The sequence below is a fragment of the Typopeltis vanoorti genome, chromosome 3 (genome assembly GCF_054136105.1).
Source record: "Typopeltis vanoorti isolate ZY-2024b chromosome 3, IOZ_Tvanoo_1.0, whole genome shotgun sequence".
Lineage (NCBI taxonomy): Eukaryota > Metazoa > Arthropoda > Arachnida > Uropygi > Thelyphonidae > Typopeltis > Typopeltis vanoorti.
In genome coordinates, this window is record NC_143551.1 from 138,288,693 (window position 1) to 138,312,299 (window position 23,607).

Below are 23,607 nucleotides of genomic sequence, written 5' to 3' on the forward strand. Positions count from 1 at the left end.
TGCAGAATCTTTCCTCTCCCATTTGGTTTAAGTGACCATAGTATCTAAGATAGATTACCTCTGCTAATACATTTCTGGATGTTAACAGTGTCAAGTTCGTTCCTAACATCCTCATTTTTAATATGATATAGCCATAGGTGCAATTAGTTCACTCACCTAATATTTCTCAGAACTGTCATATCTGTAGTTTCCTGTCTTGTAGTGCTTTATTTCTAACTCAGCTCTCAGATCCATAAGTTAAAACTTGTTTGTACAATGTCTTGTACACAGCTAATTAAATGTTTTGACTAATTTCATTCTTATTCCCTATAAATTTATTCAGCTGACATCCAACCATACCAGCTTTAGTAATTTTATTTCCATATTAATTTGCTATCCTCACTAAAAATTGTGCCTAACTAGCTAAAATGTTTTACTTGCTCTATAGGTTCTTCATTCAAGATGCAGTCAATGTTTTAATGTTTATCCCTGATTTTCATACCAAATTTATTACACCAGTTATTGAATTTAGTCAAAGAATATTGCAGATCTCTACTGGAATTATTTAGAAGTAGAATATCATGTGCATAAAGTGAAGAGCTGAGATTAACATGTCCAATTTTGATATCAGGTTTAATACCACTTTCCTACACAATGTGCTCTATATAGATGATATATAACAGAGATATAATGTGCATTATTTTCTGACACCTGATTTAACATTAAACCACCTTCCTGTACCTACTTCAATTGTAACTGCTGAGTTTCAACTCGAATAAAGATGAAATATTGCTTGATATAATGCTCTAATGATATCATATTTGAATAGCTTTCCTCTTGGCTTTGTCATATGCTTTTTTCAGACCTATGAAATGTAAATAAAGAGCCTATATTTCTACGATTTCTCAACTATCTGTTGTGAAGTGAAAATCTGATCCTGACAACCTTTATTTGGTCTGAATTCAGCTTGTTCTTCATTAAGCTTCCTTTCTACAATCCTTCTCAACCGTTTCTCAAGTATACCGTCATAAATCTTACTAGGAACACTCAGTAGGAAAATACCTCTGTAATTTTCACATTCAATTTTATTTTCTTTTTTGCATGTGGATACTATGAGAGTTCTAATCTAATCGCCTGGAATTCGTCCCTCTGTCCAGGCTTTCTGAACTATGCAGTGCAGTCACTGCAAGACTTTTATACCTCCATACTTGAGCATTTCTGGTCGAATATCATCTATTCCTACTGTCTTTCCACATTTCAGGCTTTTTCCTTCAAGTATTGATATGTATTCTGGATTCTAAAGGTAAATAATGTCAATCACCATTGAAAACTTTTAATGAGATAACTATTATATGCAAAATTCCACCATCATCCCATAAACACAGTATCATTAGAATGTTTAGGGCCATCAAATCAAATAATTTGTTACAACAATATTTACAGCTATTAGAGAAGTCTTCTGTCAGCAGTGAATTCAAGAAGTCATCAAAAAGGGTGAGTCACATAATACTAGAAAAAAAATGTTGGTTCCATTATCATCACCAAATTCCTGATGTGTGTACCCTCGGGGTGGGATATTGTATAGCTCTAAATCAAAATGTAGTACTATCATAATATCATAGCACCATAAAGACTAAATTCTGTTTATGGCATTAAACACAGAAGCTAAGTTACTTCATTCCAACAAGAACCATTTAGAATCTTCCTCCATTCTACATGGCTACTACCACCATTATTGATGAATATACCACACTGGATAAATCAACGCAAAGAATATAAAGAACACACTCAGGGATGAAACTATTAATAGGCTTACAACAGAAAATGCCATAAAAAAAAGGACTATATTCTCTGAATAGAAGCAAAAATTCACTTACTAATTAGCATTTCTACTGGATGTTAGTGCTTTTTTTCTCTGTAAAATACATAATACTTTGATAACGTCCTTCTAAAAAGGGCATTTTTAAAATGATAATCCCACACATGAAAGTTTGAAAACTGTAGCATATAATAGCATGGGTGGATTTAGGGTTACTGGGTTTGGGAACTCTGCCCTTCAGGGGCCTGGAGTTGTCTTGTGAAAGCAAACTTCAGACCTCAAATAAGGATGATGGTCTTACAACTAGCAACTAAAATCATATATCACACCAAGAACATGTTAGATGCAATCTGCTCAACCACCCTGGCCAGCAAAACAATATCAAAACAAAAATGCCAAACATTTAAAGGTTTCTATTACTATATTATTTATATAATTTTATGCTTGGTCAATAAAAGTCACATATCTCAGACCATCGTGTCAAGTGATTATCACATAACCTTCAGAGATACAAAAAGATCTAAAAGGAAATCTATTGTTGATTAGTAAATCTCATCTATAAAGGTTGATATCTGTGGTGTACAAATTGCACTCGCAGACCTTAAGAATATGCACTTGTATGGGATAATCTTCCTATTTCCCCATGAAAATACGTACACACACCTTTGCAACTTATGAATTATTCTTTGTAAGATAGTGGAGTTAACCAATCATCATCATGAAATTTAAGTTAAACATATGCATATACACCACTATTACCAGATTGCTATTTCAGAATTTGCATTAACATGTAATTCTGATAACACCTTTTTTTTTTATTATTTAGTCAATGGGGGGAAGGAAATCAAAACAACCTTTCAACTTTATTTTGCACACAGCAGATTCAAAAAATATCTAAATCAGTAATTTACAAAATGAGAAAAACCTGAATTTTCCAGTTAATCAAGCAATGCAAATATGTAGGTTTCCATTTCTATCATCATAAAACTAAAGCTGATCCGATTAGCATGTAATGAATGCCTTTACTTATATATCTTTTACATCACCCAACCATTCGAAAGAATTCTCCATATCTCCTCTGTTGAAAGTCTGTACTGAATTAAAACTTTACTAAGAAATATATCACTTCATTGTGAGCTTTATAATAAAGTTACTTAAAATGGCTTTTTAAAAAGTTCTTTAGTACAGATGTTATCAGTTTCAACATCTCCTCTAGCTTTTATTTTCGGCAATATCTCAAACAAAAGGGCTCAGATGGAAAATAGAAACAAATGCAACAATGATAATAATACAAAAATCACTGACAAAAATTGAATATTTAGAAAGAAATTTTTGAAGGTTACCAGTAAGTTTCCACTTTAAAAATATACAATCTCATCTAATAGACTACAGGTAACTAACTGCCTTTTCAATATTCGAAATTTCATGATATACACAAAATCAAAGAAAATTCTTTACACACATACAATATAATGAAAATTTCACAATTCCAGAAACTGAAAAATGTTTAACATTAGCAAATTTACTTTTAAGAAGCTGAAAATTAAAAGTTATAAAAATAAGCATCTCATTAGAATTAATTTATTATCACTGAACTCAATAAAAACAAAACAATGACAACAACAAAAAAGACAAATGAGCTTCTGAATTAGTTTAAGAATGAAGCAAGACTAGAGACAAAGAAAAAAAAGAGTAAAATACTCTTGTTTAAGTTAAGGGATATTACATCCCATATAGTTTCTTAGCCGAATAAGAAACTCAAAGAGTTTCATGCCGAATATAGTAGAAACTATATAAAGTTTGGCGATTCCAAGCGTAAGCAAATACCTGGATACTGCAGCACTGATCCCAAAGGGTAGTGCAAGCTGGGGCAACTCGTGGTAGAAGTGGAGTAAGTTCCGATCACTATTCTTGATATTTGCCCATAATGTGAACTTAGCTCCTAGGAACTCTAAGTTCACATTATGGGCAAATATCAAGAATAGTGATCGGAACTTACTCCACTTCTACCACGAGTTGCCCCAGCTTGCACTACCCTTTGGGATCAGTGCTGCAGTATCCAGGTATTTGCTTACGCTTGGAATCGCTGAACTTTATATAGTTTCTACTATATTCGGCATGAAACTCTTTGAGTTTCTTATTCGGCTAAGAAACTATATGGGATGTAATATCCCTTAACTTAAACAAGTTATATGTCGCCGAATTGAAGCCTTTGGCTCTTCACATATCTAGTAAAATACTCTTTTTAAGAATATTTAGTGAATAAGAGCATAAATCTATGACACAGATATAATCAAACAAATGTGTAAACCCTTTAAAATAAAAACTAATTTTGAATTTCAAAATTAAGTATACAGATATACTGTCTATTACATATAACATGAAGTCTGCTGACTGGTTTGACATCAGTAATAATAATGAATTTGTATCTAGAATTATGGTAAGGGCATTCTGCTCTGAATCTTTTAATCTATGGTGTTACTGCTAACACATAACTATGTGTTAAAATTAACTTGGTAAATGTACAATGTAATATTTCTGCCACAGTAAAATTGCAGTTAGTCCACCAAATTACATTTCTGCCATATATAAATAAATTACCACAAAAATAGTAGTAGTACATTTGGCCAAAAATTTTCTGACTAATTTAAACAAATTTATGCTACAATAGAGGTAGGTATCAAGCATGTTTTTGCATGAGTTTGCATGTTGTTATCATAAATAAGCATCACTCATTCTAGTAATAACATACACTTAAGGAAAAGACTAAACAGTTTCAGTATTATAGCTGTTTCATTCAAAGGCATCTACTGTATCTGTGATTAACACATGACCTAACTTTAAAAATGGTATCATAAATTAATATTCTGGACATAATTTTGTGCTTCAGATTCACTTTCGTTTGAAATCTAACCTATCTGTTATATTAAGTTATAAAAGTATCGTTAACATATTATTTATATATTAGAATTTCAGGATGCAGATCTAAATCATTGCACAGTTCATTCTTAATAGTATGGCTACATATGATTGGAATAAGTTAGACTTAAACACAGAGACAAACATCTTACCACTGAAACTAGAACATGTCCAATTTGTACCTAATATCCAACAGTCTCATGGTACCTACAAGCAGAATCGTTTGTCAGAAATGCAATCTGTATTATTCAAGAAGGTGGGGCTGCTTAAGGGTCAGAGTGACGTTACTAAGGAGATCTCTGACCAAGAGTGACTAAACGGGAGCTTACTGAAGTGCCTTGAAAAAGTTGCGTGTTTGGTCTCTAGAGCAGGGTTTCCAAGACCAGGTTAAAAAAAAAAAAAATTAAGAATGGTGTGTGTGTGTCTGCGTGGTTAGCCTAGTAGCTATGCACTTCGAAACCATATGCCTGGGGAAGGAGTGTCCTAGGTTCAATTCCTGTCGATGATGCGAGGAGCTTAAGGGCCCAAGACCAGCAAATGAGCGTGGACAGCGAGATTTTTCTCCCCGGTTTATCTGGGTTTTTTTCATCTTGCAAACACAGATACAGTCATGAATGTTGCCCTTAGGGGGTGCAACAGAGGAGTGGCGAACTGGCTGCATTAATACGCCGGTAATCCCTCATTAGGAGGGGACTCAACCCGTCCTATATATGTAAACATAACAAAGTAATCCTTAAGAAGAATACTGAACAGGAAATATAATGAAGGTTACAAAATGTGAATACTACTGAAAAAGCTTAGAAATGGAGAATAGTGCAACAAAAGAAATCATATTGAAAATGAGGAGAATGCCTAATTATTTTTGGAAAAAATTATTACATAAAATAAGCAGTGAAAGAACAGCAACAGAAAATATTCAGGAAGAACGTAGTAATGAGTATATTTTAGTACTGGATGCAGAAAAGCTGTTAGAAATGTGAAATGCAGCTGAAGTATATGATATTCAACCAGAAATTCTCAGATATAGTAGTATAAAAGTTTTAGTGATGTGTTTTATAACAAAGTACAAACCTGAAAGATTTTTTAGAATCAGAGCAGATTAAAAAAAAAAAAATCTAAATAACTATGGTTATGTTAAACTTCCATTACCTATAAGACAAAAGTTGTCTTATAGGTTTGCCGGGGGTCTGGGGAGGATGACTAATCATTTAAATAATTTGTTGATATTGACAGATATGAAAATACTTCTGTGAAATTTACAAGAACTAAAAACATATAATGCACTCGCATTTCACTCTCTCTGGCAACAAAAAGAGGCAGACCAAGATGCACACTACTATTTTTAAATGCTTAATTCCCTAAAGATTTTAAACTGGAGGAGGAAGAAAGCAAAATTGCTATGCATCAAAAGGCTAGTTTTCATTAAAATCAAATTAATTTTAGTTATCTACAAGATTGAAAGTTACCATTAAATAAATGTGATGATATAAAAAAAATAATAAGATAAAATCTGCTAGCAGCTTTTATTCCCCAAAGTGAGTAGGAGAATGAGGAATAATCAATCTCCAATCATAGCCAATCAGAGATAGCTGTCCCAAGACTATCACTAATTTTAAGCAGCATCTTGGAAAGAGACAGCCGACAAGTGCTGCAATCTCATGGTCCTAACACAATATGTTATTCTTTGAAATAATGTGAGTTTTGCAATATATTTTCTTGAGTTTCCAGCAGGGTAAAAACCTTGCCTGTGCTAGAGATTAACTAATTTAGAAATTGGTTGAAGAAAATGGTCCTATAGTCTGTGACTAGAATCGAGCATTCTTCGGACAGTCTAGCACTACAGGTGCAAATATTTCAACAGGACCACACAGACTTTCATGTGATGATATATATAAGAATTTTATATATATAGCAGAGAAAACAGATTAAAATAAAATAAGATTTTTGAGTGATAACTGTTTATGAACCATTTCAATTTATGAGACTGCTATTTGTAATCATCTGCTTATTGTTACAAATTTTATAAACCACATGCCGACCTGGTTGGAAGAGTGGTTAGCATATCCGCTCTCCAGCCAAAAGGCTGTGGGTTCGAATCCCATGTGGGCACGGATGTTTGTGAATGTCTGTGAAAGCACCAGTGGTGGTAGTTGGCAGTAGATGCCATTGGTGTTAGATGATGAAGGTTGGTGGAGTAGTGAGACCAGGAGTTGTAGAGTTGATGCCCTACCTCGAGGAGTCTTTCAACTCCATGGAGGTGTGATATTAATAATAATAAAACATGTGATCACATTAAACTGATCCTACCATAGCTGCAATTTAATGCTCTAGTACAATCCCTCTCCATCACTTCTCAAATATCTGATATTAACACACAGGTTGTCATAAATCAAATACACTACTCATAAAATCCATTTAAAATAAGACTTTATTCTGTTTTATTTTACAGTCAATGGGCAGAATTCCAATATATCATTTTTAGATCCATTACTCACTACAGCAAATGTTGTAATGATCCTGCTCATTAAGAAACCGTTATGAAGTGTATACAAATAACATATCACTGCTAATCTAAAGAAAATCTGCAATACCAAAAAAAAAAAAAAATTATATTTCCAACGAATTTACTATATATATAAATTATCACTTATCCATTTGAATCACACCCGACTGATTTCTGTTAATTATACTGACTAAATGCAATCTTTTCTATACAGTTTGCAAAAATCCCATTTGTGGAAATAATAAGCCAATAATGGTTCGGTTTGAACCCAGAGCTCAGTGGATAGCCAGCAAGTAGCCACTACAGTTGGGCAAACCAAGCAGGCAGATCTTTATCTATAATACTGTTTCTACTTCTCATGTTACTTTATGTCCTTTCTAAACAGCCATACAATTATTGAGAAGACATAACAACCAAACTTTTGCAGTTACATTCTCAATAAATAAAAATTGCAAATTAACTATAAGTGACTAAACAATTTTATACTGCATATCCATATTTTTTTTGGGGGTGCTTAAGGGTCAAAGCTATATAACTGAGAGGAGACCTCCACATAGCCTTTAAAGGAATGCAGAGAACCGACCAAGGCTTCTGACCTAATGTCCAATCCTCACCTTTTCGTGGTGCACCCTGTTGGGTATCTACTTGGATACTGAACGAATGAGGATGGGCTGGCAATTTCGGATTTAGCCAACCATATTGTATTCTTGGTTAAACAAAAATAAAAAATGATGGTACAACATGACAAAATTTCATGGGGGTTGGGGCATCGCCCAGTTACACAAGGCCCCCCGTTGTTTTCGTCAGGGAACCAGGGCAAACAACGAAAAGTCAGCTACTGGAACAAATCTAAAAACAAACCCCAACTCAACATCACCAGAGTTAAAGATTGGTACTATCAACGTAAGAAGCCTGAATGGCAAAGAAATGGAGCTAGCTGAGGAATTAGATAAGTAACAGATCGACATAATAGGGGTGACTGAAACAAAAAAGACCAAAACTGGTGAGATCTTTCTGAGCAATAAATACAAAATGTTATATTCAGGCAATGACAATCAGGTAAAAGAAGGAGTAGCCATAGTATTCAACACAAATACGAGGCTAATCTTCTTGAATGGTGGGAAAATATCAGAATGGGGAACTGGACAATGAGACTTATTTGTGCCTATGGTCACACAGAAGGTTCTACTAAGGTAGAAGTGGAGGAATTTTTTGACGCTTTAGAAAAAGCAACTGACACAATGAAAAAGGAAAAGTTGGTCCTTGTTGGGGATCTAAATAGCAGAGTAGGAAATGATTAACAGATATACAGAAATATTTTGGGAAAATTTGGAGAAAAGAGCAAAGCTAATAATAATGGCAAATATCTGTTGGATTTCTGCTCAGGACATGGACTGGTTATTACTAACACCATGTTCCAACATAAAAATGTGCACAAATTCACATGGAGAGAAGAGGCTAGGAATAAGAAAAGTCTCATTGACTATGTCATTGTTGATAGTGATGTTTTCTCCCTCGTGCAGGACACCAGAGTGTACAGAGGATTTGAAATTGGAAAGTGATCACTATTTAGTCTTGAGCAGGATAAAATTGAATGTCATATTGAAACGAATAACATGTAAGAAAGCTTTAAAGCGAATAAAAGTTGAGCAGCTCTTAGATGTGAACTGTAGACTAAAATACACAAAGATTATTGAAAAAAAATGAAAGAGTTTGAGAACAGGAATCAAACCTTGGAGATTCAGTGGCAAACTCTGAAGAAAACATTGATTGATTCTTCCAGAGAGGCATGTGGTGAGGTTGTCCGCAAGGATAAAAAAATCAGAACTCCCTGGTGGACACAGGAAGTTAAAGAGGCAGTGAAGGAGAAGAAGAAATCATATCAAAAGTTCCTGTCAAATAAGTCAGCTTGTGCTCTTAGAGAATATAGAGACAAATGCAAGAATGCTAAACACTGTGTAAAACTAGCTAAACAAAATTCATGGGAGGACTTTGGCAAGAATATAGAAAATAAATATCAAGAAGGTGGCAAAATATTCTGGAGGTTGTTGAAGAAGCTTAGGAATGGAGGAAAGAGTGCTGTAAAAGGAGTTAGAGATGATAAAGGTGACATGAAAACGGGAGAAAAAGATATCCTTGAGGTATGGAGTAATTACTTTGAAAAACTGCTAAATTAAACAAGCAGTGATGACAGCACAGTAGTGAAAAACACTGACCAGGCATGAAGTTAGGAATACGTATCCATACTTGAAGTAGAAAAAAGCTGTCAAAGGCTTGAAATGTGGAAAGGCAGCAGGAGTAGATGATATTCGACCAGAAATGCTGAAGTATGGTGGTATAAGTCTTACAGTGGCTGCACTGCATAGTTCAGAAAGCCTGGACAGAGGGATGGATTCCCGATGATTGGAGTAGAGCTCTAATAGTACCCATATATAAAAAGGGAAATAAAACTGAATGTGAGAATTACAGAGGTATTTCCCTACTGAATGTTCCTGGCAAGATCTATGCAAGTATACTTGAGAAACAGTTGAGAAGAATTGTGGAAGGAAAGCTTGGTGAAGAACAAGCTGGATTCAGGCCAAATAGAGGCTGTCAGGATCAGATCATCACTTTACGACAAAGTCGAGAAAGCATGGGAATATAACAAAGATCTGTATTTAAGTTTTGTCGATTTGGAAAAGGCATATGACAAGATGACAAGAGAGAAGCTATTCAATATGCTGCAGTTATATGGTGTCAATGGGGCATTATATTAAGCAATACTTAGTCTTTATTTGAGTTGTAAGTCAGCAGTTAGAATTGAAGGAAGTACAGGAAGATGGTTTAATGTTAAATCTGGGGTGAGACAAGGATGTACATTATCCCTTCTGTTATTCATTATCTATATGGATCGCATTATGAAGGAAAGTGGTATTAAACATGATATCGAAATTGGAGATGTTAATGTCAGCTCTTTGCTTTATGCGGATGATGTTATTCTTCTAAATAAATCCGCGACAAGTCTGCAAGATTCTCTGACTAAATTGAATAGCTGTTGTAATAGATATGGTATGAAGGTCAGCAATAAAAAGACAAAGTCAATAAAAATAGGCAGAATCATTGAAAATGTCAACTGTGTTGTGAATGGACAACCTGTGGAACAAGTAAAACATTTCAGCTATTTAGGCATGATTTTTACTGAAGATGGTAAATTAAATATAGAAATAGACAACAGAATCAGCAAAGCTGGTATGGTGGGAAGTCAATTGAATAAATTCATATGGAATAAGAGAGAAATTAGTTGGAACACTAAATTAGCTGTATACACAGTGTTCAAACCAGTTTTAACTTATGGATCTGAGAGCTGGGTCAGAAGTAAAACACTTGACCAAGACTAGAGACCACAGATATGAGAGTCCTGAGAAAGATTATAGGTGTGAACAGATGGCATCAATGGCAATATCATATTAAAAACAAGGATGTTTGGAAAGAACTTGACATTGTCAGCATCCAGGAATGCATTAGCAGAGCTAATCTCAGGTGGTATGGTCACTTAAACATAATCGGTGAGGAAAGATTAGCAAAACAAGTGTTCTCTGCCAGGTTGGCCGCAAAACGACCCAGAGGAAGGCCAAGATATAGGTGGATTGATACGGTACAAAGTGCTTTAGACGATAGAAATATAAGATCTGATAATGTTGGAGTCTTGACAAGTAACAGACTGATTTGGAGGAGTAGATAGGAAATTAATAATGATGTAATTTTTTTCATGTAGTACTATCGTATCCTGTACACCCCTAAGGGTACATGGCAGGAATTTGATGATGATGATGACAACAGAGTCAGCAAAGCTGGTATGGTGGGAAGTCAATTGAATAAATTCATATGGAATAAGAGAGGAATTAGTTGGAACAGTAAATTAGCTGTATAGAAGACAGTGTTCAAACCAGTTTTAACTTATGGATCTGAGAGCTGGGTCAGAAGTAAAACACTTGACCAAAGACTAGAGACCACAGATATGAGAGTCCTGAGAAAGATTATAGGTGTGAACAGATGGCATCAATGGCAATATCATATTAAAAATGAGGATATTAGGAAAGAACTTGACATTGTCAACATCCAGGAATGTGTTAGCAGAGCTAATCTCAGGTGGTATGGTCACTTAAACAGATGGGCGAAGAAAGATTAGCAAAACAAGTGTTCTGCCAAGTTGGCAGCAAAACGACCCAGAGGAAGACCAAGATATAGGTAGATTGATACGGTACAAAGTGCCTTAGATGATAGAAATATAAGATCTGATAATGTTGGAGTCTTGACAAGTAACAGACTGATTTGGAGGAAAATTGTAGATAGGAGTTAGTAATGATGTAATTTTTTTCATGTAGTACTATCATATGCTGTACACCCATTGAGGGTACATGGCAGGAATTTGATGATGATTATGATATCCATATTTTTTCCCCTCTACATGCAGCATACTACTGATTTCTCGTTTCATTCAATTGTAGCCTAAAAACTATCAATATTCGAAGAGCAAACATTAAAACATCAAAAATGCATTACCTTTCTGAATATGGGTGAAAATAACTTGCCATAAGTTAACAAAAATAAATAAATAATAAATAATGAAATGAGTTAAAAATTATTTTATTTTTTGCTAAAATTTTTTGCATCCCCATTATAATTTAAATATGCATGATCTGTGGAGTATCTCTTTGGATTATTGTAGCTGTTTCTACTCCCACTCTCTTTTGTGCTCTTTTATCAAAGGGTCTTCCCTTATGAAGTTACATTTTTGAATTTAAACATAAGGAAAATATACTGAAGTTATACTGTGACTCTTGATGAATAGGTAACACCATATGGTTTCCACATATTCTCTCATGAGCTGCAAATACAAGGTTCAAAAATCGAAAGGCATATATGTAATGGTGGAGAGAGATTGTAGTTTATATGAAACACAAAGAAATGTTCAACAACAAACATTTGTATTTAATTTTACTGCTGAAAGTTTGAATTGTTCCATACAGTTCAAACTTTCAATTATGACATGGAACTTGCACTTGATGAGTGTACAACACTACTTCCATAGGTTCAAAGCAAAATAACAGAGCAAATGATAAAATTTACAGATGGACTTAGAATGAGAATGTCAGAGAATAAATCTTATGAATATGTGAGAATTCTTGAGGCAAATAGCATATTGCATTCAAAAGTCAAATGAATATCTGTTCAAGAGTTCAGAAGTCCACACTCAATGGAGATAACACTTTAACAGCAATCAATACATGGGCCATTCGTGAAATCAAATACACGTAGGGTTAACTGACTGACACAAGCCAATTTGGACACTTCACTGTAAAACATGAAAATGACAATGAACCACTGACATTTATCAGTGAGCATTGAATAACTACATAAGCACGGAGAAAATACTAATCTAACTGAAGCTTACAACAAAAATGTAATGAATGTCATAAATTCAAAAAGGCAGTGTAAGGATAAAGAAACAGTAAAACGATCAGAACGATAAAAAGAGAAACATTCCATGACCAATATATTAAGGGCACTAAAGGAAAATATGATAGTTGCTTGACTTGACAACAGCTTCAATGTCTTGCTAAATTCATGGTGTCTTACCATGGAGAAAGAGAGATGCTAGATGCTGCTCAAGAATAAGCACTACAAAAAAATGCAATAAAGGCAAAGAAAAATAGTAATAATAACAAATGCTGACTCTGCAAGATGAAGAAATAGTGGATCACCTGACTAGTTCTTACAGCAAAAATGCTTATACAGAGTATAACAGACACCATCTGGCTGCAAAAGCATGTAGGAAATATGATTTATTATCTTACAAAGTTCCTTGGGAACATGCAACTGGAGGGGGGGGGGGATGAAAATGCAAAAAAACAGTAGGAGACCAAAATTCAGAAGGCTAGACATCTGGAACACAATATGCTGCACATCGTTCTTGTTGAACAATGTGTGTGTGTGTGTGTGGTTTATTGATGTCATTATGTAGAAAGGAAAACTAAGTATAGAGATCTAGAAACTGAAATTCATCAAATATGAAATAAAATAGCAACAATCAGAACAAGGTCTGATTGTTCAGAGGAGCAATATACCAAGACAATTTATGAAACAGCAAAGCTGATCCTCCCGAACACGACACCATCACAAGTCCTGAAAATGGTGTTATTAGTGACATTAACATTTTTTAATGATATCCAGTTGATTCCTGGATAAGGCCTGATTTGGCACAACTGCAAATCATCTGATATTATGCTTAATGGAGTTTTACAAAGTTTCATCCCTAAATATGACAAACTTACATTATCGTTATAGGACCAATAAAATTTGTTATTATGACATAACAAGATACACTGCTTAGAAAGAAGTCAATGCACAATCCCATGGGCAAGGTGCATCATGCCATGTAATGAGTCGTGTTTGTAGCCAGTATAAATTGAAGGAATATGGTGTTTCCAATTCAATGCAACTGTGTCCAGGTGAAATGGCTGTGAGAAGGAAACTATCAGAGTATGAAACAGGCACTGTGATAGGATGCTATGTTGCAGGCCTCTGTGTTCAGCAAATTGCTGACAAATTGGGCCATCCCATGTCACCAATCAGTGACACCATATTAGTGTCACTGACCCACCACACTTACCAAATGTGACAGTAGGGTGCTGAAGCATAATACGTAAAATATGTCATTCATTGGCCAACAGGTTGAATGTGGAGTTACGAGCAATGATGAAACACAAAACATTCAGAACTGAGGCTCACAACATAGGTTTCCGTGGTAGGACCGCAATACGCAAGCCCCACATTACCCGAACCAACATGTAGCATCATCTCAGTAGTGCAAAGAGTGCGTACAGTGGGATGTAGACACTGGGAAAGCTATATTGTAGTAACAATCAAGCCACACCTTTTACCGAGCAGTGCGAGTGTGGCGGATGACTGGTGAATGTTTCTTACCAGAGTGAGTAATCCTCCCAACTATGAAATTCGGAACTGGCAGTGTGATTGTATGGTCATGTTTTTTTCATGGTTTGACCCTGCACCTCTTGAAAACAAATAATAGCATTATTGTCAAAATTGTTAACATTATTGCTTTCAAAATCACTATCTGAACATTTCACTCAAGTCCACTCATAGCATGGTCAATTTCCTTGGAACTATCTTAACTTTGACATTTTTTTTTTTTTTTTTGCTGTTGTTCTGGTAATTACTGATAAAAAGAAAGCACTTTAATAAATTAACTACTAGTTTGGTACACTTATCGTGTATGTCTTCAAATTGGGAAAGAAGTAAATTCATTAAAAGTGCTTTACTTTTTTACAGCAAGGATACATGAAAAATATTAGGAAGATTGCAAAGAGATGGCAGTGCTATTCACCCACCCCAAAGCTCAAAAGGATATTTGTGCTGTTGGTTTTAATTTTTTTTCTCCAATAAGAATCAATAGTCCTCATTACTGAGGACAATATTTATTATTATTGGGAAAAAATCCAATTCCAGACATAGCCTCTAACAAACTTTTATACTTTTTCCACATTTCTCTTTTTTCTTACCTTGAATACTGAAAAGTAATATGACTGCATCTCTTTAATGTTTTCTACCAGTTTTCTGTATGAGATTACCTCATTCATCAAATTTTTCAGTCATTATTCTGGACATCCAGAATATCCATCTTTAGTTGTTGTTTTTTTTATGTCACCTTGTTAATTGCAGATTCCTTTTATAGTGCTCTTTCTTTCATTTCTAATCTGCTCCAAAAGTCTCCAGAACAAAGTAAATTATGACACACAAGAAATTATATGCTTGTTTTAAATCCTTAACTAAAGTGTAAGCAATCAATGTTTGCACGTGAAGTATCTTCATGACTACCATACTCATATATTATAGACTGTTAACCTCACATCAATTGCCTCAGTATTATGTAATGCAAAACTCATTTCCGTTAAGACATGTATATTGCTATGCATTATAGTAAGGGTGACTACCCAGATAACTTTTTTCATCTTATTAAGAACTAGACCAAAGGAAGATAATTCACCTTCCAGGGGCTAGCTCCTACTGATGTGAAGATAGGCTCATCATGAAGATACTTATTACACAAACCTTGTTTGATCATGCTTGGATAAAGGATTAAAACAAGATAATTTGTCTACTATAACTTTCTTTGTAATCAAACTTTGTACACAGTCTCTCGAACATTTTGCCACCTTTGAGATATGTATCTTATATATTCTTACCACACTCTTTCTACCATTTTACATATAAATTATTATTTCAGGAAGATATGCTAGAAATGCCAGCAATGACCCAACTTGCATTGTATCTTCTTACTCATTACAGCAAATGGACTCATCCTGCAAGGTAAATATACATTAAGCAAAAAAAACAAAAAGAATTCTATCTAGTCAAATGATCATGAAGAACAACTTCCTATAGTTCATTGATTTGTTTTCCTTTCTCCAGAAGTTAAAACTCAAACCTACCAACAAAAAACTGGCAGTAATTTATGACAGTAGGCTCACACAATATATGGCATAAAAAATAAAGCTTGCCACCTTGAATTAACACAATAAGAAATCTGACAAGTTCATAACTATGAAGAGGTGGGAAATTGAGCTCTTCTAGGTGTGCATAGAGGAACAGAAGAAATGAGATGGCACATCACAGTTGGCTAAACAAAGAAGTTGGTAAGAAAAATTTTCAAATTCAGACATAACAATATTTATAGAAGAACAGCATCTAGCCTCATAAGAAGAAGAATGGAGAAAGACCACAAATTAATAACTGATTTCAATGGAAAGAAGATAGTGTCTCCTGAGGGCTAAAATGGATATGGAAAAATAACACATTATCTACAGACTCCAGACTTGAATCACTATTCTGCATTTATCATCCAAATGCTGATAATCTAGTTTCTGACTGTGAATTGCTCAAATCCATTCAAATGCTTTTGATACAACAACACAGTGCTCCCACAGTGACATATCAAAATAAGGGCTCATCCATAATTATCATCTCTAACCTTGGAAATTATTTTCAACATAAGGCATGCTAAATTAAACACAAAATTATATGCATATTAGAAATATCACAAAGAATAATAGGAGTAATAAAAGTTCAGATTATACTTCTGCACAATATAAACAATAAACATTAGTAAAAATGTATGTAAATACTTGTAAGATATGCATTGTATGCATAATAGAACATTCAGATATAAGGTCTTTCTTAGTAGTTGAGTTAGTAGCAGAATTAATTACTGAGAAAGAAAAAACACGGTCAAATAGTGGAGAGGGGGGGGAGTAGTACATGTCATGAAATATTTCATGTCTATCCAAATAATCTATATTCACAATATCACAATGATATTGTGCTGATCACAGATGTAATCTGTATTCAGCATGATATAGTGTGCAAGACACACAACTTAGAGGTAAACCTGCTGTCAGGAAACTTTCAATACATTCTCCAAATATAACAAGCATGTGTATGAAACTTGTACAATTCTAGGGTGTACATTTTTAACTTTGCAGACTTATACAATAGCAATTTTTATTGGACAGCAATAATATTAATACCAAAGTCTTGAGTACTAACATAATAATTTACAACTGATTCTCGATGATAAGAACTTTAACATATCTAAATAAGATAGCCTTTAAGTAAGCATATAAAGTTTATTCGTAATAAATAAAATCAAAATAATTAAATTTTATATTTTTTTCAGTGGACTATTACATGAATATAAAGATATTTGGAATGCAAAGTTGCAGTGTACTAAAACAATCTATATAATCAGTCAATGATAACTTTTTTCTTTTAGGAAAATTGCATTAATGATGGACTAACCTTAATTTTACTGTTTTAGTAGCTTATGTCTTAAATCTATAAAGTCACATCTTGAAATCAATAGTGTATACGTGGCTTAATAATATTTAAATTATTTTATCGATTCTGAGTCCTCAAGTTTGTAAAACAAGTTATAAATATACTAAAAGAATAAATCTATTTTCTCTTATGCTTTACACAGGCCTGAAGATAACTAAATTCTAAACTAATTAACTTTCTGTAATTGTAATAGCATAACTGAAAAATGGTACTTAAAAATCACAAGTGTTGAAATTTAGCTGGCTAATATTTTTAAATGAAGTCTATAAGAGGCACATATTGATCACACACACTAAACAAGTTCAATGGCATCACAGTTTATTCCCCATTTTAAAGGTTTCAGCTGAACTATGAAAAAAATTATGATTGCTGATGTAAATATTTAATTTTTTTTTTTAATATTTAAAAGTCATGTTTAAAACATGGCATTAAAAAATAAGACAAATCTCCATATTTTAATCCAAATAAGTCCAACCAAAAAGTGATACCATTGTATAACTTCAGGCCTATAGCATAAGAGAGTAACTGGAAAAATTAATATGAAAAAGTAAATAAATAACAAAGTAACACTCCACCTGCTTGCCGTTGATGGTCACAAAATGTTCAGCACAAACTTGTTTCACGCTGTCTTCGGTCTCGAATGACAAAAATCCAAACCCTAACAGTCATAAGGTGAAGAAGGAAGCATAATCTTATCTAATTAGCCTTCTAAAGCTGACACAAACTACTGCTGCAGAACATATATGTATATACTACTACCTATTTTAGTCATATACTAAATAATATGCTAACCCTGTAAAATGCATAGCATTAAGTCAGAACAAATGGGAGAAATTCAAGTAATGGGTCCAAGATTCCTGATAAGAAATCTCTATCTTGAAATAAGACGTATAAAATATAAGATGATCCAATTTTTAATTTAAAGATATCTGAACTTCTGTCTTTTAAAACTATGTGAATGACAGAATGTCTAAATTTTATCAAATACATAGGGACTTAAAGTTACTAATCAGTAGACACTAAGAATAGCGTCAAACCAGAAAAATAAGCAGATAAAATATAAACTAACAGAGACAAGCAATGACTGCATATTCAAGCAAAATGCAATAATTTCCAATCAAAGTTTGGAAAATTAAAATTATTTCTGGATAAAAATAATTTATATAAAATAAATTATCATATATTTGTTGGTTAGCAATTTTATGAAAACAAATCCTCTTGGAAAAAATATATTACCTACATGCCTTTTCTAATTTCCCAATTTACACTTATTTTTAACCAACATGTATAAAAAAAAAAAAAAAAAGATTTATCTGACTGATAAATTCATACATGAAAAGAATAACTACAACTATTTGAATTATAACCAGTAATAGTAAAAAATAATGTACCGATTAAATATGTACAAAATCTCAATAAATGCATCCTGATCTAAGACTTAGTGCTTTGCATTTAGAGAGTTAGAGATTTGATGAATTAGTAAGCATGTAAACTAGGTAGCTTATCTATATATATATATATATTATTAGGCTTTCACTGTGCAATGTATTTTTCACATATATTTTCCATTTCCCAATCTGTAAATTTCTGAATTTCAGCTGATAAATTATCATTAAAATGTTATTCTATGACAAAACTATGATTCCGAAATAGCTGTTAAATTTAGTGAAAGGAAGTTAAACTATATTTACAGATTTAAATATAAACTAGATAATTGATTAAATAGAATTAAAGTTTGATACATTAATGTATATAGTTAACATAAAAAGATTTATTTAAAAAACTATTACAATTAAAACTAATCAGCTACCATAATACTATAATTCATGCATAATAACTAATCTCATAACAAATAGGACAACTATAATAAGTCAGATTTCAATGACATTACATACCAGGAATTTACATATAGTCAAAACACTGTTATACTGTCCACAAGTAATATATGGACAATGCTTTCCTTGAGTTACTAATCAGTGGACACTAAGAAATAAAGTGTCAAACCAGGAGGGAAAACTATCTATTTAATATTTTAAATGCATAAGATGGATGCTCCATGACTTGCTAAATATAACATCTGCATGCGACTGCATATCACTATACTCAATGAAATTTGTGACGAACTGAGTTTCCTCACTTTGCAGTTCGAATGCAACAGTGCCATTTGAGAATGATATATGCCACTGATTATCACAACAATATAAAAGTGCTGTCAACTACCACCTCCCATCCCCCAGATTTGTACAGCATTGTAGCATACCTTTTACCACTTTGGCTAATTAAAAAAAAAAAAAAAAAGTTTAAATCAAAATTACTCAAACAGATTTTAATCAATCCCAAACAACAAATTCCGACAAATCAGCACTATTAATGATTAGAAACCAATATCTTGTCATAAACAATGCAATGATGTAGTGAAAGTGTTTACCTCACAACATCAAGCTAATACATTTACCCAAAACGGCTTGGATTACTTGGTCATAAATGGGCATTCCTAAAAACTGGTATTGGCAAAAAATCTAATGTGGTAATGCATGAATATCAAGAAAGATGATGTTCATATATTATCACATGAATAAAAAAACATTCATTCATTAGTAAAATAATTTTGATGAAAAAAATCCAGTAAGAGTCACTGACCTCTCAACATCGACCCAAAACAATTTGGATTACCTGGTCATAATGGGCATTCCTAAAAATTGGCAACGGCATAAAATCCCATGTGGTAATACATGAATATTAAGAAAGATGTTCATGTATTATCACACAAATAATAATAATAATAATAATTTTATTCTTAGTAGGAGAATTCATTAATAAAATAATTTTGATGAAAAAAAAAATCTAATAAAAGTTGCAAATCAATCTTTGAAATTTTTGAAAATAATAAGAATACGACTGCAATCAGTTTTCAATGTTCATCACATATTAAGTTTATATTGATATAATTACTCTTTGATTCCTCTTAATATTATACTACTTAACACACACACACACACACACACACACACACACACACACACACACACACACACACACACACACACACACTATTATACTAATATTAATTAATAAGCTAACAAAATACACACACACATACACACACATGCACTAGTATTAATTAATAAGATAACTAAATAATATATATATATATATATATATATTTCTTCAATTTTTTTTAGAATTAATAACTGTCTAAACAACTAATCTCAGTATTCTAATACTTTTGCCTATAGAATAACAATGCTGTCTTTTTTCTCTTTCTATTTTAATGAAAAGTCAAAAGAATGACATCAATCATGGATAATATATGTGAACTAGAATCTAAACTCATAGGAGAGAAAAAAAAAACAATAATATAATAACATAAGCAGCCTATCCTAAGTTCACAGGTCAGCCATCTGCTAAAACAGTTGCTTGTGTCAAATATAGTATATGGCACTTAGGTGGCACCTACAGATAAAGAACAAAACTAGTTTAAAAGCTGCAAGAAATCAACTTTATATTATATATACATATATTAATTTCTATAATGTACATGCTGAAAATTAATTTTGTGGCGCATTTTCAAAACTAACATCGCGAAGAAATTATACACATAAAAAAAGAAAAAATTAATTTCAACATGTACCATAGAGCTAAGTGTTCCATAATGACTGGCTTATAATACAGCATGCATGCGTAGTTTTTTTAAACTAAAATTTGACTTTAATAAATGTAGGTGAGAATAAAACGTGCACCTAATCTTTAAGCAAAAATACGGTATGTTATATTCAAATCTTACACCAAGGGGATATTCATACACAAAAATATAAAATAATATATATATTTAACATAGTTTATTTACCAACTCATTTCTACCATATAAATTAAGGAAAATAAACATGAAAAGATTTTTTTTTTAAATTTAGTCCTAAAACTGGAAAATGGATATTTAATACTGACTTAAATACATAGATCTGTAAAACATTAAATATGAAGAGAAAATATTTTCTAAAGCATGTTTAAGATAATTTACAACTATGAAAAATTCTAGAATTGATTTATTAAACATCAAAAATACAAATATATAAATGTACACATAAAATACATATACACAAATAAGTCTGAAAATATAAAGATATCTTTTATTAGCAAAAAATATGTAAAACTCAAGATGTTCTTATTCCAAAATAAAGGCCAAATGTAGCCAACTTGACTAGCAAATAATACTCTGAAATCTTTTAAAATCACCTATGCTTTACTATGAAAAATAATAATAAAATACATAAAAAATTAGTCTGTACACCATTTCCACAATTACCACGCATCTTCCATTTAAAAAATAAAAAAATTTAAGATTAATTCTCATTTCTAATTTAAAATGTTAAATAGTTATATATTGCAGATATTTAACTGATTTAAAATGACCCAAACACCGAAAATGCTCATGTGCCACTCCCTACTATCCCAAATTCATGGGTATTTTTGTTTGGGTTCCATAAATTAACAACTTGATTTAACTACACTGTAAAAGTTCTGTATGAAAAAAAAAAAAAAAAAAAAAAAAAAAAAAAAAAAAAAAAAAAAAAAAAGCAATTTCAACAGCTGCAAAGTGGTCCTGAAAATTAAGAATACAAAAGGTTTCAAACTTAATGATAGTACTGAAGCATTTGGTGAAAGGTGTAAACAAGTTTATTAGAGCAATTTCTTTCTCTCTTTTTAAAAAATTGTTTTTATTTGAGAAGAAACTTCTTAGTACATCATAAAAGGCTATGAAAGCTTCATTTAGATAATAATTAAAACTAGTCCTAATACTTAGAAATAATCAAATGTTTGTGATAGATAACCAGCTAACTACAAAGCCAAATGCTGAAACATACTAGAATTCCAATGACTGCTATTTTCATTTATTGTAAAACATCAATGAATAAACAGTTTTTGAATTTTCACTGCTATTTTGTAGCACCTTCTCAACATGTATCTCCTGCCCACGAAAGATTGTACAACTATAGTACCATACGCCAGCTAATGATTTTTTTTAAATCTTTTAAAATGATTTATTTTTTATATTAGTCCAGAAATCAGGCCTCCTATAAGTGGAGAGGTGGTTTCACATCAGGCAATGTAATGCATCTTCCACATAAAGACAAACACAAACATCTAAGCCCAAAGCAGGATTCAAACCTGCAACCTGTTGGTTGGTGCACATTAAGCAGTCAGGCATCCAGGCTAGCTCTACAATCTATAGATCTATATCTGTAAATATATTTACTGTTTGTTTAACACACAAGATACATATGTAAACAAACATGTAAATTTATATTTGAGGTTCACTATAATCTAACAGAAGTAAAACTCTAACATTTCAAATCATTTTTATTTTACAAGAACAGGTTAATGTAAGTACGTGAACCAAAATATTTACTAAGCACATTACTTTTAAACTAGTCACAGTCAGATTATATATTTGGTGGTATATTAAATTATTCTTACATGGTGCTTTTATTCAGTGGAAATATGTAATAGTATGGAATGTTAATAGTCTTTTTTTTTTCATAAAATAAAACCAATTTAGATATTTATTATTATAAAGGAAGAAAAAAAAATTCAGACTGATGGATAAAATTATACAGATTTGAAGAGCACTTTATTCACTAGTAAGCTATAAAAACTGGTGTTATAGCCTTTCATAGAAGTGTCCAATTTTGATTAGTATATCATATTGATCACACTGGTGTTGCTTATAAGATTTACATCTAGACTGCTAAATGACATAATTCTTAAATATGTAATTGAAGAAGCTGACCAAAAAAGTTTACTGAATTTATGTCCATTCAACATACCAAATAAAAGGAGTTATTCCAATAAGGAAAAGTACACGCTAATCATTTATGTAAAAAAAAATCTCATGTAATTGTGATTTATTTATCAAGTTCCTTTTTTTTTTCATCCCAGTATTATATACATGAATTGTAAATTTCATTAATGATATTTAAGTTTTATTATATGATAAGGTAATTTATATACAGGGTGTTCGGGATAAATTTGACATATTTATAATTAATTATATTTTTCCGTAAGTTACATGTATTAACACACACTTCTCTTCATTTAAAAGTTTGGACCCTTCTTCATTCATATACAAGATGTCAGAAAGGATGGATAGCTGGAACCCACCTGAATCATGGAAGAGAATAACTTGTATCATGATGATTCGTGCCCGCCATCAAAATAAGGATATTACGACTGCTGCCCAATGCTCCCTGAATACAGTAAAAACAATCAGGCATGAACTAGAGACTTGCAATGGTGACTACGAGGATGTAGCAAGAAGAAAGATCCCTAGCAGACGATCTGATTGCGTTCGTACAGCAGAATTCCTCGCAAATCTGCAGGAACAGGTGTTGAAGAACCCTGGCATTGGAATTCGGGCTTTGTTCGTGGAGTTGCTAACTGTAGTCAAGCCCTGGATAAAAAGGGTAGCCAATGGTAGGCCGTATGTATGGCA

The 23,607-nt window shown here is 32.5% G+C and overlaps 1 protein-coding gene across 1 annotated transcript in view; it reads right to left on the reverse strand.

Moving 5' to 3' along the window:
* The window catches only part of LOC150108597 (uncharacterized), a 186,253-nt gene that overhangs the window by 69,194 nt on the left and 93,452 nt on the right, over window positions 1–23,607 (reverse strand). The window contains exon 7 of the mRNA XM_090416046.1: window positions 17,693–17,775. Coding sequence (XP_090272172.1) covers window positions 17,693–17,775 — 83 coding nt within the window. The remainder of the gene's footprint in view (window positions 1–17,692; window positions 17,776–23,607) is intronic.